Consider the following 15,983-nt stretch of genomic DNA (forward strand, 5'->3'; position numbering starts at 1 on the left):
AATCGTCCATGAGTGAGCTTTTTTTGATAATTGTGCTATTTTGGGGGTTCATCATATTCTCTGTAATTGAAGCAGATGTTGAAACTTCTCTAGAGGAAAAGACTCTTCTGAGTCTGTGTAGTAGCATATAAGTCTTGCATCCCCAAAGGTTTGAGGTTAATGTAAAAATGAAATAGTAAGGCAGATGTTGTATGTAATGTTGCTGTAGGTGGATAGTCTCTGTTGATATGAAACACTTAAAAATGTGCAGCTCACAGCTGCATACTAGGTGTAGCAAATGGTTGGATGATAAATTGTTTTAGGATTTTTTTGACAGCCAGTCACAATCCAGCTCCATGTATGCAGAGTAATTTTTGCTATTAGAATAGTGCTTCAATGATAAAAACAGCTTTTAAGTTGAAGAGGATACCACACTATCTATGAGTAACTTACAGAGATTTTCTGGGGGGAAAATCCCTGAGCATGTTTCAACTTAGCTGCTCTGCTGGTTTCTAATATAATGATGTATCACTAAAGAATACCTATAACTGAAGTTTTGTTTAGCTAAGAATTTTTGAACAAGCTTGTGAGCAACTGGTCACAAATTCTGAGAAGGCAATAGTTATATTTAATTTGCCTAAGAATCTGTTAAAATCAGTACAAAAATATTTATTCACCATTCAGGTTTAGAAAATGAAAATATTGAAGGCAAACTAATGGAAAACAGTGAACATTAAGTACTTTTTGCTTTTGTGCATCACTATAAATCTGTGGCCTGATTTTATGTGAGGGAATTTCACTTGATTTCACCTAGTATATTCTTAAAATAGAAAACTATTTTAAAAGTATGGAATCCAGTCTTCATTGGCCAGACTTTGAACTTAACCATAGCTGTCTATCTGGAGGGACACTTGAAAACTGGTCAGGAGGGCCATGGGTAAAACAGTGCTGTAGGAGCACTGACAAACTCCTAGAGTTGGGTGGTGCTGCTACTGCACACCTCTTCTTTGCTAGGGGAAGATGCTAGTGAGTACCTGGTCATTCTCTTTCCTTATACCCTGGTTTCCACTGGAAAGAAGTCCTACTGCCTATCATGACCTAGCCCTTGCAGGAGAGAGTTATAGTCTATGTAAACTAGAGCTTGTTCCAGTTTGATGTAAAATAATGTAAATTATACAAGATTCCAGAAGGACGTAGCACTGAGCAAAATAGTGTAAATGATCAAAGTATCCAGAAAGCACTGAGAGATGAAAACAGTGGGTACAGAGGAAGACGGCTAAGGCCAGAATGAAAGGACTACTCATACTTTTTTTTTTCTACTTGCTGACTAAGAGACGCTCTAGAAATGTGGTTTATCCAGACATTGTCATCAGGAACAAGGAAGCCGTATGCATACTTAGATGGAGTTTTACAAACAAGTTTTCTAGCAGAAATTCTGTTTTAAGGGTCTTTCAAAATGCATCTTGTTTACACTTAGACAGAAGTGAAATGGTGAAACCAGTTTTCTCAAATGCTTTATTATTATTATTATTATTATTATACAATCTAGCAATGTCAAAAAAGAGAGAAGATATGCTTGCTTCATGTAGACAGTGAAGATATTTAGCTGAGAGACTGAAAGCAGTTATGATTTTTTCCAAACTGTGGAATTTTCGCAGCAGAATTCTTGCTGTTTCTGGAGAGTTTGACTGTGAAACTCTGCCTCTGTTCCTAAAGCCATGTCCCATGCTCATGACAGAAGATGTGTGCATAGGGCAACTTTCATGAAGTCCAGTCTCTCTGTGAACCACAATGTCAGATCTCTGAGAATTCTTGCTGAGGTTATGCTGTCTGAATGGCACTCAAAGGAAGCCACTTGCAAGGGTGTTGTATATAATTTCCCCTTGCCGTGAAAGGATGTTCACTATGGTACTGGCTTCTCTTAAAGTATTAATTTTGATCAAAGAGTTTTGGTTGCATCAAAACTGTACTTTGGGACTGGTTTGTTTCCTGCTTCATCTCTTATGGCAATGCAGCTTTTCCAAAATCAGAGCCACAGTTCTTTTCATACTGCTCAGTAATTGGATTTATCTGTTTGTTAGATTTGTTTTACTTAATTTATTTACATCAGTACGTTATGTTTGCAAGAGAGTCCTGTGGTACATATTTTCAAGTAATGAAACTGCAAGTAATTACTGTTTTTAAAGAATATTGCATCAAAATGCTAAAAGGTGACGGGAAACCAGCAGCTAACTGTACTACTCAGCTTATTTTCAGTGTGCTAAGAATTTGTCATTTAAATCACTGTTCTCAGGAAAAGAGGTCAGAACTCGAATAAAGGGTCACAAAATTGAAGTTTGTTCTGCTTTTGGTAGCTCTGATAGTCTTGAATTTATAAGTCAGAGAGTCTCACTCCTGCTGTACCTCTACTGACAGGGGACGGAAGTTTACTTGGAGCCAGTCTGTCTGTGCCTCACTTTGAAAGGAACCAGCTGATGTGCTTTCAAGTGCTAATTTAGGAGGATGAGCACAAGAATCAAGTGCAAAGAAAAATCTGTTAGCGTTGGAGCTGTCTTGTGTTCATGACTTTCAGAAGCAAGCTGTTTACTATTAAAACATTTGCGTTGTTTGAACACAGAAATTGTTTGAATTAATAAGTTAATTTCAAGGCCAGAAAAGTTTATATATTCTGATAACATGAAATTGTTTTATCAGAATGTTTTCAGTTCTTCTCCCAGATGTGACCTTCTGATGTATATTAGTATGTGAAAAAAAAACCCAAAACATTTCATTGGAATATATCTTCAAAAGCTGCAATAGAGCTGGAAAAACAGGCTGGATTGCTTTTAGGTGGTATGTGATATAGGTTACCTAACTTCAACATTAAAACTGTAAAATAAGATCGCACTAACAAAATAGGAGGAATGTTTCTCTAGCTCAGAGAAAGGCTTTCTTTGGTAGCACCAAGCCCACAATGCTTTTCCCTGATTGTCTGAGTTTCACAGAAATATCAGCTAACAAAAGATAGGTTTTTTTTTGTATGGATCTTGCCTGACAGGGTTTCTAGCATACTTTGCTTGAGGTACATTGCCTTGCTCAGCATTCCTGGCATTGCTCACAGTTCTGAAGGCTCTGGGACCTACTTTTTAGGGAATTCTTAGCTACCAGATCTACTTCTCTTACCTTGGCAAACATTTGTCTGTTCTAAAAAGGGAAACCCTATCTGAAAACACTGGGACAACTGCATCGGTGACACTGAATTTCTTCACATTTTGTGCTGCTACTCATGCAAAATGAGTTAGAAAAATAATCTTTCCAGTGTTAGCTTGGTTCACATACCACATACGTGAGGATGTATCATACATTCAGAGCATTTCTCTTACATGTGCATGAGATTTTTGTTGAGATTTCAAAACATTTCTTGGTAGAATGCTGGTCAAATGTTGTTTGCAAAGAATTTCTTTTCAGATGTTTTCACACATCCTTTGAACATGCTTAAAGAACATTTGCAGTATGCATTATACATGTGCCCTTCATATGCTGCATAGCTTGCCGATTCAAACCAAATCAGCAGAATGCAAAACTCTGTTACTTCTAAGCAGCTATGAATTTATTCCTTTCTTCAGCACAGATGCAGTAAATTGTTTTGTTTATGAGAATTGTTGGCAGTTTTTTTAACCACATTTTCCATAAGTTAAACTTGACTCTGGAAAAGGAGAGGTTTTTGTTTGTTAGGTTTTTGGTTGCTTGGTTGTGTTTTTTTTGTTGTTGGTTGTTTTGTTTTTTATATATTATCTCTTATCACAAAGAGAGATCTACAGGATTTGGAAGAGATTCCTGAGTCTCTTTGCTCTGTTTCTCTGAGGCAACAAGTTTGGCCTTATGTGAACAGCCATTACTCATCATTGGCTACTCCAGAAAACCCTAGAGTTCAAGCAACACTGGAAGATGCTGACTAACAGTAACTGTAACCTTGCACAAATGAGAGCTAAGCAAAGAAGATAAGAGGTGCTTCATCTGTTGAGGAGTGAGACAGCCTGTTGTTCAGTTTTAGTGGTCCATTTAGCTTTCACAAACTTTTTGACAGCCAGCCATAGCAAGCCGCTACAGGGTTTAGAAATATTATAGATATGTTCAACGTAGCTTAATTAATTACTTAGTTAAAAAACAAAACAACAACAACAACAACAACCTAAATTAATATTTTTCTCGCAGTATTTAGCAGAGTAGCTTCATTTACCAGGGTCAAGGTTCAATATTTGCGCTGGATAAATGGAATGTTTTGCTCGCTAGTGGCATATTTATAATATTGTTCTGCGATAATGGAAACCATATATATATGTGTGTGTATTTATTTGTGGGTTTTTGTTTTGTTTTGTTTATTATTTTCACAGACAATTCCTCTGGGGCTGGGAGATGGACAGTTGTTCACCTGGACTGATGGACTGAAAAGGAAGGATTGGCACGATTATGAAAGTATTCAGAAAGATGCTATGCGTTCAGGTATGATTAAGTTCAGAACAAGTTTAAGTGTTTCGTTTGTTTATTTTTCCTCATATCGTTGTTCTTTCTTTTGAGTCAGCTAAAAGTAATCGTAACAGTCTATTTGATTGCAGCATGTCACAAGGACATAACCTGAACTGAGGAGTTCAAATACTGTATCTCTGAAAATAACTAAGTGAACATAGAAATAATGTGTTGAATGCTCATAGCCAGATGATTGTACTAAGAAATAGGCAAAAAATTCATAACAGAATACTTTTCATGTTGAAATAATTTGTGATACTGTAACCAAATGTAAGCAAAAGTGTTTGTTTCCAAACACAGGATGTGTCACAGCTGAAGCCATTTATAATTGTCAGGAATATCCAGGGTTATCTTAGGAATAACAATACAAATGACCGTATTACCATTGTTGAAATCCAGTCTTGTAGTCTTACTTACACTAATGGTACTTCATTCTGACAGTCTAAAATGATGTAGAAATGGAAGCAAGTTGTATTTGTAGATTAACTGAAGGACACTTCGTTACGTTAAGTAATTTTAATGTACCTCCATGTGTTGTTGGCCATAGTGCAAAGGTTAGTCTTCCTTTTTCTGTCATAGGAACGTGTTAAGATTTGAATCTTTCTTTTGTATCTCTGTTCAGAATAAGATGTATTTATTTAAAAGGCCGGAAGGGAAACAGTAGTTAAATTGCATTTTAATCAGGGTCTGAAAGTCATTATTTTACAATGGCCAATCTACTGTTATAAAATAAATAATTCTGTCTTGATCCTACTGTCAGAAGATAGTCAACAGCTCCCTCAAAATAACTCTATAACTGAAAACAGATGATGGTCATAATCATGTTTTAGGGTCAGTTGTCAGTTGAATCTCCTCTGAACTTCTTGCCCAGGCTAACCAACTTGTTGGAGAAAGAGAAAGCCTTGAGGCTGTGCAAGTACATGGTCAAAACACTGGTGTGTTACCAATACTGTTGTAGTCACAGATTCAAAACACAGCAGAGAGGTCACTGTGAAGAAAATTACCACATCCTAGCCAGATCCAGTGTGCATGTAGAAGACCATAGAGAAATCTTTGTTGCAGCTGGAATAGAGCTTAGCTCTCCACTCTTTGTCCAGACTCTGGATAGATGATCCCCCTCTTCTAGCTGTATCTGGATACTTGCAAGTTACCAGAAGAGGGTGGTTTGGCCTGTAATTTAGGCAGAAAATAAAAGTCCATAAATTTAACTTGAATTTCCAGTTTTCTCACAGGTATTTAATTTTCTCAGACTCTTTATTTCTTGTCTTGAAAAGAGATAATGCGTTCTAGCTATATTAAGAATGTTGTAAGGTATAGTTTCTTACCAATGGCAAAAATACAAAGCAGTCTTTGGTGGCATAACTCATCAAAAGCTAATTTGTTTGGTAGCCATATTTTTTCTTTACCTATTAAAAATCTCTAAAATAGCATGTGATTTGGGAGTGTACTGCTATCAGTTTTGTCCATCTCAGTAAGGCCTAGTAAGCTACACATAGGCTTCTCTGAAATTCTGCCATAATCTGACTGATACATTCGCATAGATTCATAAAACGGCAGTCAGCCTCTACACCTATACCCAGTTGTGCCATGACTGTCCCATGGAGTAGCTTTGTGTCATTCTCATCTAGACCATCCCTTCCCAGGAGCAGAGCCCCAGAGCCTGGCACCTCTCTCTGCTTCCCCTCCTTAGGAATCGGCAGAGAGCTATGAGGTTACCTTTCAGCATCCTCTTCCTGGGCAACCCAAGCATCCTGAGCCCCTCCTCATAGGACTTGTCTTTTCTTGCTTTTCTTAGACAAATAGCTTTTGATACAGATAAATCATTCATCCTACACCCATTGTTGCTGTAGATTAACCCTAGATAAAATTTCTAGTTTTGTCTGTAATCTTGATGATTCTTTGACCACTATGACTTTTGTAGAATGTTTTTGAGAAGTTAATTGAATATTTTCTGTACTATTGTGTTTAGTCTTGTTTTTTATTTTTATTTTGTGTTGGAAAATGCTGGAAGTACTTTTTTATTACAGATTATTTTGTTGTTTTACTCAGAGCTTGTTAGTAATAATGTTTCAATATTTTCAATCTCTCTGAGAAGAAATAAAGAACTGTAAAGGAAGTTCTAAGAATCTTTGGTTTTGATATGTGAATGCAACAAATCAATAGAGGAAACGTGATGGAAAGTTGCAGAAGCAGCTAATTGCTATACTGTTGTTAGGAAAGGAAAGATAGCCAATTAGTTCCAGTTATGCAAGCCCCAATTTACACAAAAGCAGAAGGGAGCATTTAATGACTTGTATCTAACATACTTCTCATCAGTACAGAAAAGGCATAGTGAAATTAAAGATATTTTATTCAGGCATCCCAATCACTTCTATTTTTCTCAGAGTAATCTTCTTTCATTACTTCAAAACCGGTGTTTGAAATATAGAGAAATGAATGTAAAAGTTCACCTTTGAAAAAAATAAAAAAGCCTAATTCTTGGTGATATGTTCTTTTATAGGCACTTTAGGAAGGAAAAACTCAGAAGTTTCATTGATTCCACTACTGAAGTAGCCAATTCAGTGAATCAGCTATTACAATGGTAGGGGAGGGAACAGAACAAGCAGAGAAACTGACTTTATTAGGGCTGGTATGTTATGCCATCTTTCTGAAAAGAAACCAGCATTTCAACTAAAGGTTCTTTCTATTATTATATTTTCTTATGGGAATGCACCTTATGGTATGCCTTGATGAAGAATATACTTGATTTACATTAAAATTATGAAAACTACAAGCAAATGCAGATCTTCCATCTTTCTTTTTTTCTTTTCAGCAGGTGGCAAATACTGTCTTGCACATATATATGAAAGAATTCTTGCATTGCAGTTAGCAATGTAAATGCAAATTGAGATAATAACATAGGTAGCTATCAATATTTAGTTATCAATATGTTAGTCTTGCTTTGGCTATAGTGGTGGTATCAGAGCAGTAAAATGCAGTCAGGACCTCTGGCTAAAGCAGAAATCCTGGGTGCTAAATCCCCTATCATTCCCATTTAGTGCTACTAACTCTACACATTTCTTTACTTTGTGAGACATTGCCCTAGTTTCCTTTTGTTGCCTGGGAAGGACTGTTCTCTATCAAGTTCTTCACTACAGGAGCATGACAACTGCTGCCATGCCAGTGACCACTGGTTTTCTGGGCTTTCTAAAAAGAACTAGGAATCCAACATGCACTGAATGCTCCTGTAAAGAAATTCACAAGAGAGTACCAGGGAGGCCTCAGATAGTAATCCAGAAAGATCCATGAGCAATTCTGTTGATTTCACTGTTATCTTTACACCCTGAGTAAGGTTCAGAGTCTTAGTGAATCAGTCAGTGTCGTTACTCCATTACTACATCTATTTCCATCAATAAATTCTCTGCTGTGTATGCTCATCAATCACAAGTGATAGCATTAATGATGAATTATAGCCCTTGTCAGGTAAGAGGAACAATTTACATGTGTAATTCTTAGCTATTTAGAGAAGTACAGATTGAGCATTTGTATGTGAATACATTTCTATTTCTGATCCTGAAAAGCTACTTCTAACTATGAGTGATAGCTTACCCATGGTAAAGTACTTCAAAAGGGAGACAGGAGGAACAGAAAAACGTAAACTTTCAAGCAGAGAACTGTTGGGAAAACAAACAATAAGTTTTAAGTTCTTAATAATTTTTATTAATTCTTTTTGTGAAATTAATAACCTTTCCTTTTCCTTTTCCTTTTCCTTTTCCTTTTCCTTTTCCTTTTCCTTTTCCTTTTCCTTTTCCTTTTCCTTTTCCTTTTCCTTTTCCNCCTTTCCCCTTCCCTTTCCCTTTCCCTTTCCCTTTTTCTTTTCAGTTTCTGATTCATATTGTTAGGTAAAGGAAATATTTCCAAAATCTGCCCTCTAAATACTCTTTGTTTCTTTCTTCCCTTATATTTTTACTAATTGCATGTCTGTGTGCTAAAATGATTGAAATCTATGAAGAGCATGGAAAATTTACATTAATTGAAGGCAAAATAAGAAAAGAAGGGTAACTGCTAAGGACCTGTGTTTATAGCCCTAAACACATTTTTGGTGTTGTTTTAATATTCACCTTCAAAAGAAATAGTTTAAGGAATTAACAAAGTAACTTCTAAGATTTAGCTGTCAATATTTTTGTTTAACTGTTGAGCTATATTGCTTCTGTCTGTTAAGATCTCAGAGGAAAAACTCCTGCAATGTACCCAGTCATTATGCGAGCAGTTACTGAATCATACACACCATCTTTTTTTCTCCTGTTTATTTATTTAAATAGCATGCAGAAGACTTAGGTGAAGGGGAAGAAATGGAAGTTATAATTACCAATATTCCATATAGTGTTTGCTTTTCTGCCTATTTGGCATGTTACCTTGGTCAGGAGAAAAGTATTTTAAAGATCTTGACCTTTACATGCCGCAGTGCAGACATTTCGTACAGATTAGTTCACCAGAGATGGATGAACCATTAAAGCTTCAGATAAGGTGATGCTCACCTAGAAGCATATAGACAGCTTAAGCTGATAGCAACTGTCCTTGTTGTCTATACAGATTAGTCTTGTTGTAGAACAATATATCTGAGGTTAAAGATTCTTAGGTATTTACATAAATTCAGAAGCTGGAACTCAGAATCAAAACTAAACTAAAAAAAAGATCTTACAGCACTCCTAAAAAGTACATGAAAAGGAAATGAATTGTATATGATTAAAATAGTAAAAGCATGAAGCTCCATGTGCCTGGGGTTTATGTTAAACAGAGGCAGAAGAGTCGAGAGTCTCTTTGTACATCAGTATAAAGTAGTGAACACCTGAGAGCTGACTTCTGTGTGACCTAAAGCAGTGGTTCATTGGTGACTTTTTTTCCCCATCATTTCTGTTCAAGTGCTCTTCATAATGAAATGTGGTTAATCCTTCTTATTTTGAATGGTGTCTTTTCTTAAGCTCAGAATAATTTTTCAAAGGAAAACTTAGTGCTAGAGTGACTTGAAAAGTTTTTAGTCAGCATCATACAGATAGCAACATTAAATGTAATTTCCCTACTTGGTAGGAAGTGATTTGTTCTGTGGTGCTTATGCACAGAAATATAATGAAAGTTGTGGGGGAAGAAGTATGTACTAAAACACTGATTTACTTATCCTGTATTTCAGATGGGATTATACATTTGGAAGTCTGTCAACACTGTATATTAAATTAATTTACTAAATCTAATTTAGGCTTCTGAACTTGCAATCCCTTTAGAAAGAATTTGAGAACTTGCAGTATAATTGGAACTGTGGTGTTAGCCAAGGTCCTGATAAGCTGTCATAACCTAATAGTTCATACCATTAATCATGAGTTTGCTTCCTGTAGTTTACAATGTATTGTTTTGTAAAAAGGAAAAATGTTCATCAGTTTAGCTTAATGCAAGTCTGACATGATTAAAAAAAAAATCTCAAATTGAATGTTAATCATTGCTTGTAAAAGAAATTGCATATAATGAATCTATAATAAGGAAAAGATGGTTACGATCTACTGTAGTTTCATAAAGTGTTTCACATATGAAAAAACCATCTGCGCTGTAAAATATAAAGTGCTGTTGACTGAGATCTGATTCTTTCACTCAAGCTTAGTTGTTTGGACACACTACAGAAAACTGAGATAAATTTGAAACCAGACACCAAGAATAAATAAGGCTATTATACTCGCAAGTATTGGTTTGGATTTTGAGATATTTTCAGTAATGTAATCTCCAGAAGTTTAAACTAGGTATGTACAAAATATAGGGTTGGTTTGCTTGATTTTTCGGATGCTGAAGTTTGTTTTTTTTTTCCTGGATGACCACAAACTTGCTTCCTCAGACTGTGAAATGACATTTCGCAATACTAGTTAAGAGATTATTTGGGGTGTAATATCAGTTGCGGCCTTCTATTGCATGGGTATAGAAGAGGCCAGAAATATGACGGTGTTTATGGAAAGCAGTGGTTTTAGTACTCAAAGCAGAGAGTTGGGGCAATTCTTATGGTTGATTATGTTAGGTAGATTCTTTTCCATTTCTTCTTCAGACCCCTTGCATTTGCATGTTGCTCTCAGTTCTTCCGGGGGGGGGGGGGAGGCGGGAGGGAAAAGGAGAAGCAAACAATATAGAGCAAAATAAAAATCAAAAGAGAACAAGAAACAGATTCTGGCTGCTGCTTAACTTATTAACTTATCCTTAGGACTAAGGATAAGAGTACTATTACCAGTGGATTTGTATTGGTATTAGTGATGAAGTTGTGTTGGTGAAAGTGTAATAAGTTTAAAACAGAACCTACCTGGAAGTAGGAAGTGAGAAAGAATTGAACAACTAAAAGTCCTTCAGAATAGATTCTTTGAGTGAAAGGAGGGAGAGCTCTGTAGACCGTCTAAATTGAGTTGACTTGTCTCTTGTGATACGTGTTAAAATTATTGAGTTTGTCAGTTCAGAGCAATTATATCTTGGCACAGTGGCACATAGAAACATTGCTTTCTTTTGGAGTTCGATTTCCAGTTGTTGCTTGTTTTGCTCTGAAAGTCCCAATTCAATGAAAGGGGATATGCATCCTGACTAAGCTGTGGCAAAAGACCTCAAACAAGTACTTGACAGCAGTTAGAGCATATCAACACCATACTTTTCAGTTCAGAAGGAATGACAAATGACAGATTTTCCTTACTGCTTTTGTGTCACCTTTCAAGCTTAAGATATAAAATAAGCTGCTGTAAACCAGCCTTAGAGACTGATTCTTTTAAAAATGTTATGAAGACATTTCTTTGACCTGAATTCATGTCACAAGTCCCAGAAGAGGATAATCCAATCTACATAATACTGAAAGGAGTTGGGAATTAGCAAAGTATGATGGTGCCGCAAGTGCGCTGCCTTCGCAGTATTCAGTAACTTTGTGTGTTACAGACTTTATCGTCCAGAACAATCATGATGATAATCACAATCAAGCCTTTCACAAGAAATCAGGAAGCTCTTGACACTTTAAAACTCACCCAGAGCTTGCCTAACTTTGTAACTGCTGAGTTGATGTTGAATAATATGTTGCTTTACAATATTACCCACATGCTTCTCTTTGATGTGATATTACAAAACTCGGGTATTTTTTCTTGTGTTTGGCAGGCTTCATAACAGACTTCACTAACACAATTTCTGAGTATTTTTTAGTATTTTGGCTTTCAAAAGGCCAGGAATAACAATGAATAGAATAGTAATTGCTAAAAGAGATGAATGAAATTGTGGCTTCTTTCCTTTCAGAACTTTCTTTTAAGGCTATGAATTGCGTATCCATTCTAGTTATCTCAATGTTGTTTATGATTTAAACGTATGTAGGATGACTTTCCATGTTTTCCTTCCTGTTTTCACTGTACAAGCTGACAGAGGAAAGTTATTGGGCTGGTGAAGTGATTTGTCTGACATACTGTCAATATATTTGAAAAAGCAGAAAAACAAGGTTGTTTTGCTGTGATTTACTTTATAGATACCAACTCATCAAATAATGCTCTGGGGATACTGCCTTTTAGGGAGCCATAACCAAAAGGAAGCTGTGTTATGTGACACAAAGTCACCCCACCTGCACTCGCAGTGAGTTGGCATTTGGGAGACACTTCCTTTCCACACAAAAATAAAACCAAATAAAAAGAAGAGGAAACTAAATTACTATGGGTGATGCTTTGTCTCTCCAGTATACATGAAAGTGGATTTTTTTTTTTTTTTAGTTGAGAGACTGATCTAATTTTAATATTTTGCAAAAAAATAGAAGAAATCTCTAAATAAACAATATGTTAATTTGTTTTTGCACATACATTTTTTCCTAGCTTTTGTTGAGGTGGTTATAGTGGAAAAAAAAACCAAGCTTCATGTGCTTCAAGAAGAGTGAAAGCTGTGAGCTCTTAAGTTCTAGAGGGCTGACATTTTAATTAGCTGTTATTAATCAGTAAGTTAAGCTAGTTACTAACATACTGCCACTTATGAGTGACATTTAAATGACTTTTTCCCCAGCTGATACAATCATCAATTTTGTTTTGAAGTTTGTAATAGACTGTGATGTGGATTATATTATCACAGAACTGTAGGGGTTGGAATGGATCTCTAGAAATCATCAAGTACAGCCTCCTTCTAGAGCAGGCCCCCTACAGCAGGCTGCACAGGTAGCCATCCAGATGGGTCTTAAATATCTCCAGAGAAGGAGAATCCACAACCTCCCTGGGCAGCCTGTTCCAGTGCTCTGTCACCCTCACTGTGAAGAAGTTCCTTTGCATATTGGTGCAGAACTTCCTGTGCTCCTGTTCCTGGCCATTTCCCATTGTCCTGTCCCCACAGACCACTGAAAAGAGAACATGTCCCTTTGACTCCCACACTTAAGATTAACACTATCAGGTCACTCTTGAGTCTTCTTTTCTCCAGGCTAAACAGACACAGTTCACCCAGCGTTTCTTCATAAAGGCTCATCTTTTTTTCTTTTTCTTTTTTTTTCTTTTTTTGTTTGTTTGTTTGTTTTTGTTCGTTTGTTTGCTTGTTTGCCTTTACTGCAGATTCTGATGTGTTACGTGGAAACTTGAAGTCCTTGAGTTTTTCTTAGCAATGTCATAAGCTTAGATAACAACACTTTTTCATTTTGTATCTATTTAGTAGATAGTAACTACCCAAAAATGCTAATAAGGATACTGATAAAAGGATGGATTCTTGCCTATAATTTTAGCTCACAGGCCTAACTCAGTATAGACCCAATCTGAGGGACTCTTAGTCTCATTACCTTTAAGAGCAAAATTTAGGAGCCAAATCCCTGTTTTGAGAAGGCCCTTAAATGCGAATCCTTGAGGGCAGCTGTCTGACTGAATGCCTTGATAAAGAATAGGTCAGGTTTTCAAATATTTCTTGGTTGGCTGATAGAAACAAATGGGAGAAGAGAGAGCAAAAGAAATTGATTGGAAGGTTTCTCATTGCTTTGTGTAAAATCTGAATGGCATATACAGACATATTTTTCATTCATTCATTTATTTATTTTTAGCACAAACTCCCACAGGCATTAAAGACCTATTGAAGGACAGATTCTTTCAATAACTTTGTGTGTATTTCATTCATTTTTACAGATGAGCAGGAGGATGAATGTATTGTAGGGGAAGAGAGCTCATTACTAATGATTTCTGTCAACTTCACGTCTGATTTTAGCAAAAGCACTGTGGATTGTGGAAGAGGTATCCTGAAAATATAGTGAAAATGAAAGAATCAAGACTTAGTAACTATAGTAAGTTTATCTTAATGCATCAAAAATTGAAAACATTTCAAAATGTCCAATTTAATTTTATACAGAAAGTCTTTCCTAGTGTCATCAGGATTTAGTCCAGTCTAAGTCCCCTGTCCTAATTTCTCTCAGTTTCAGCTATACATGTTGATGTTTTTAACTACTTTATACAGTAGATTTTCATCCTTGAGAAAGTACTGAGGGTGAGGAAAGTACTGGGGGAGAAAAAAGGAGTATGTGCAGAATTGCTTTCTCTAAGTTAAAGCAGTTGTCCAATGAATGGAGAGATGATTTAACAGCAGCAACTTAAAAGGTAGTATTTCTGGCAGTGCTTCTGAAACAAAGTCTACAACTTAAATGAATCTCTGCTTAATATCCTCTTCTGTTACAGTGTTAATAGAGGGTTAAAGAGGCATGTATGCTTGCTCTCATAGCATGATTGTTATAAATCCCTCCCTTCTCAAAGACTGGATATACTGAGGGGCTTTTTCTCATATGTGCAGTAGTAGAATTGAAAATTACTGTGTATTGCATGATTGCACCATGAATCAGCATAAAAGAGTTTGGTATTTTTTTAAATTTTTGTACATGAGGAACAAATTTTCAGGTAGTTGTTTCATGTTAATCTCCAAGTTAAAGCTGATTGCATATGAGACTCTTTTGAAATTCAACACTTTTTTTTTTTTGTCTTGCTGTGATGGATGAGACAGTACTGCATTGGTTCATAAAGAGTACAACATTTTCAAGAGTTTTTTTGACAATATATATATATATATATTTATATGCTTCTTTTAACCCAGACTTCAACAAATAGGAAGTAATTCAGCAAATACTTTTGGCTGAATCCAAACATCAGTTTTCAGCATATTAACCTCTCTGAGAATGTTCTCATTAGGCATATTCAGGTTCCTGGTGAATAATGTATAAATATGGGCCTTGGGATAAATTCTCAGTTGTGTTCTGTAGGTGTTGAGTTGTTCTTTCAAACAGAAAATGTTCTAAACTCATTAGATGGAATTCAGTTTGTGGTTGAAGGTGATTTTTTGAGTCTCCACATCTGTCTCTGCTTGATTTCACAGTATATTGACTCACAATTTCAGTCAGCTTTAGTACAGGAAGTTTAGTCAAATTTATGTCAGAGACTTGAAAAACAGTTGACATTAATTAGGGTCTTGATATTCAGAAACAAGTGAATCAATGACTGGGGAAGACAAAGCCTGTGTAGAGATGTGCTTGTGCCAGGTCAAGCATTAAGTTTAGTTCTCCTTACCACAAGAATATGTCAGTTGTAAGGCTCTATCCAAATGAAGAACTCATTTTAAATCACCAAATGAATGATAAAAGACAAAATTAATGAACTCGGCAAAATTGGTGTCTTGTAAAAGGAAAGAAAGGCAGTTAGTGAGAATTGTGATGCTCGCAAGTGTATGCAGCTGCAATGTCTTTTTCAGAAGAGGAGAGTGACTGAATTGACAGAAGACATAGGAAGGAGAAGAGAGCATCGACATACAAAGTGTTGCTTTAGGTCTAGTAGAAAAAATGTACTATTTTTTAAGTAAAGCATAAGGACATGTTGTTGATTCAGTTCCCTGGGATCATGCATTTTGTCGAGGGTTATAGTACCTCTGGGTTTTGTAGCCGTGTCTTTATTAAGCTAGGTAGTTATGTGCATGCTGGGCCTCAGTTTCATATTATCTGGGAACAATAAAACTGAGTTGTATAGTGCTATGGATCCAAGTGGACTTGAATATGCGATAAAATTCTGACATACTGCTTAAGGAACTTAGCATTGTGGCCCTGAGTTCACAAACTCCTTGCTTATGAGTCCTTTTCTCAACTTACAAAAGGATGTAGGATGGTCTTGTAACTGAGTCATGATTCTGGAAGTCAGTTCTTGTTCCTGGGACTGCCTTAGACTTAGCTGTGAGTATTTAATATCTCCATATGTAAGAATGGATACAGACATTTTTCTGGTAGAGGTCTTACAGGCTAAATTTAAATTTGCTGGAAGCTGTGACAGCTCATGTATTTTTTCTCTGTGGGATGCACACAGTGGGATAGTGCTTTTATTGCACACCGTGGACTCGTGCATAGCTAAATTCCTTTTTACAGGCTATTCCATCTTATTTGCCTAACAGCCACAGAGTCACCTTTTAGAGCTACTTTAGATTGATTCATGTAAAATAAAATGAAGAACTCCTAATAATAGAGTTGTTCTGTGGGACATCCCGTTGTTACT

General features: G+C 36.2%; 1 protein-coding gene across 1 annotated transcript in view; it reads left to right on the forward strand.

Moving 5' to 3' along the window:
- Window positions 1–15,983, forward strand: part of GALNTL6 (polypeptide N-acetylgalactosaminyltransferase like 6) — a 429,124-nt gene that overhangs the window by 142,635 nt on the left and 270,506 nt on the right. The window contains exon 2 of the mRNA XM_015861609.2: window positions 4,353–4,461. Within this exon, the coding sequence (XP_015717095.1) occupies window positions 4,353–4,461 (109 nt within the window). The remainder of the gene's footprint in view (window positions 1–4,352; window positions 4,462–15,983) is intronic.

This window comes from Coturnix japonica, chromosome 4 (assembly GCF_001577835.2).
Source record: "Coturnix japonica isolate 7356 chromosome 4, Coturnix japonica 2.1, whole genome shotgun sequence".
NCBI classification, from domain to species: Eukaryota; Metazoa; Chordata; class Aves; order Galliformes; family Phasianidae; genus Coturnix; species Coturnix japonica.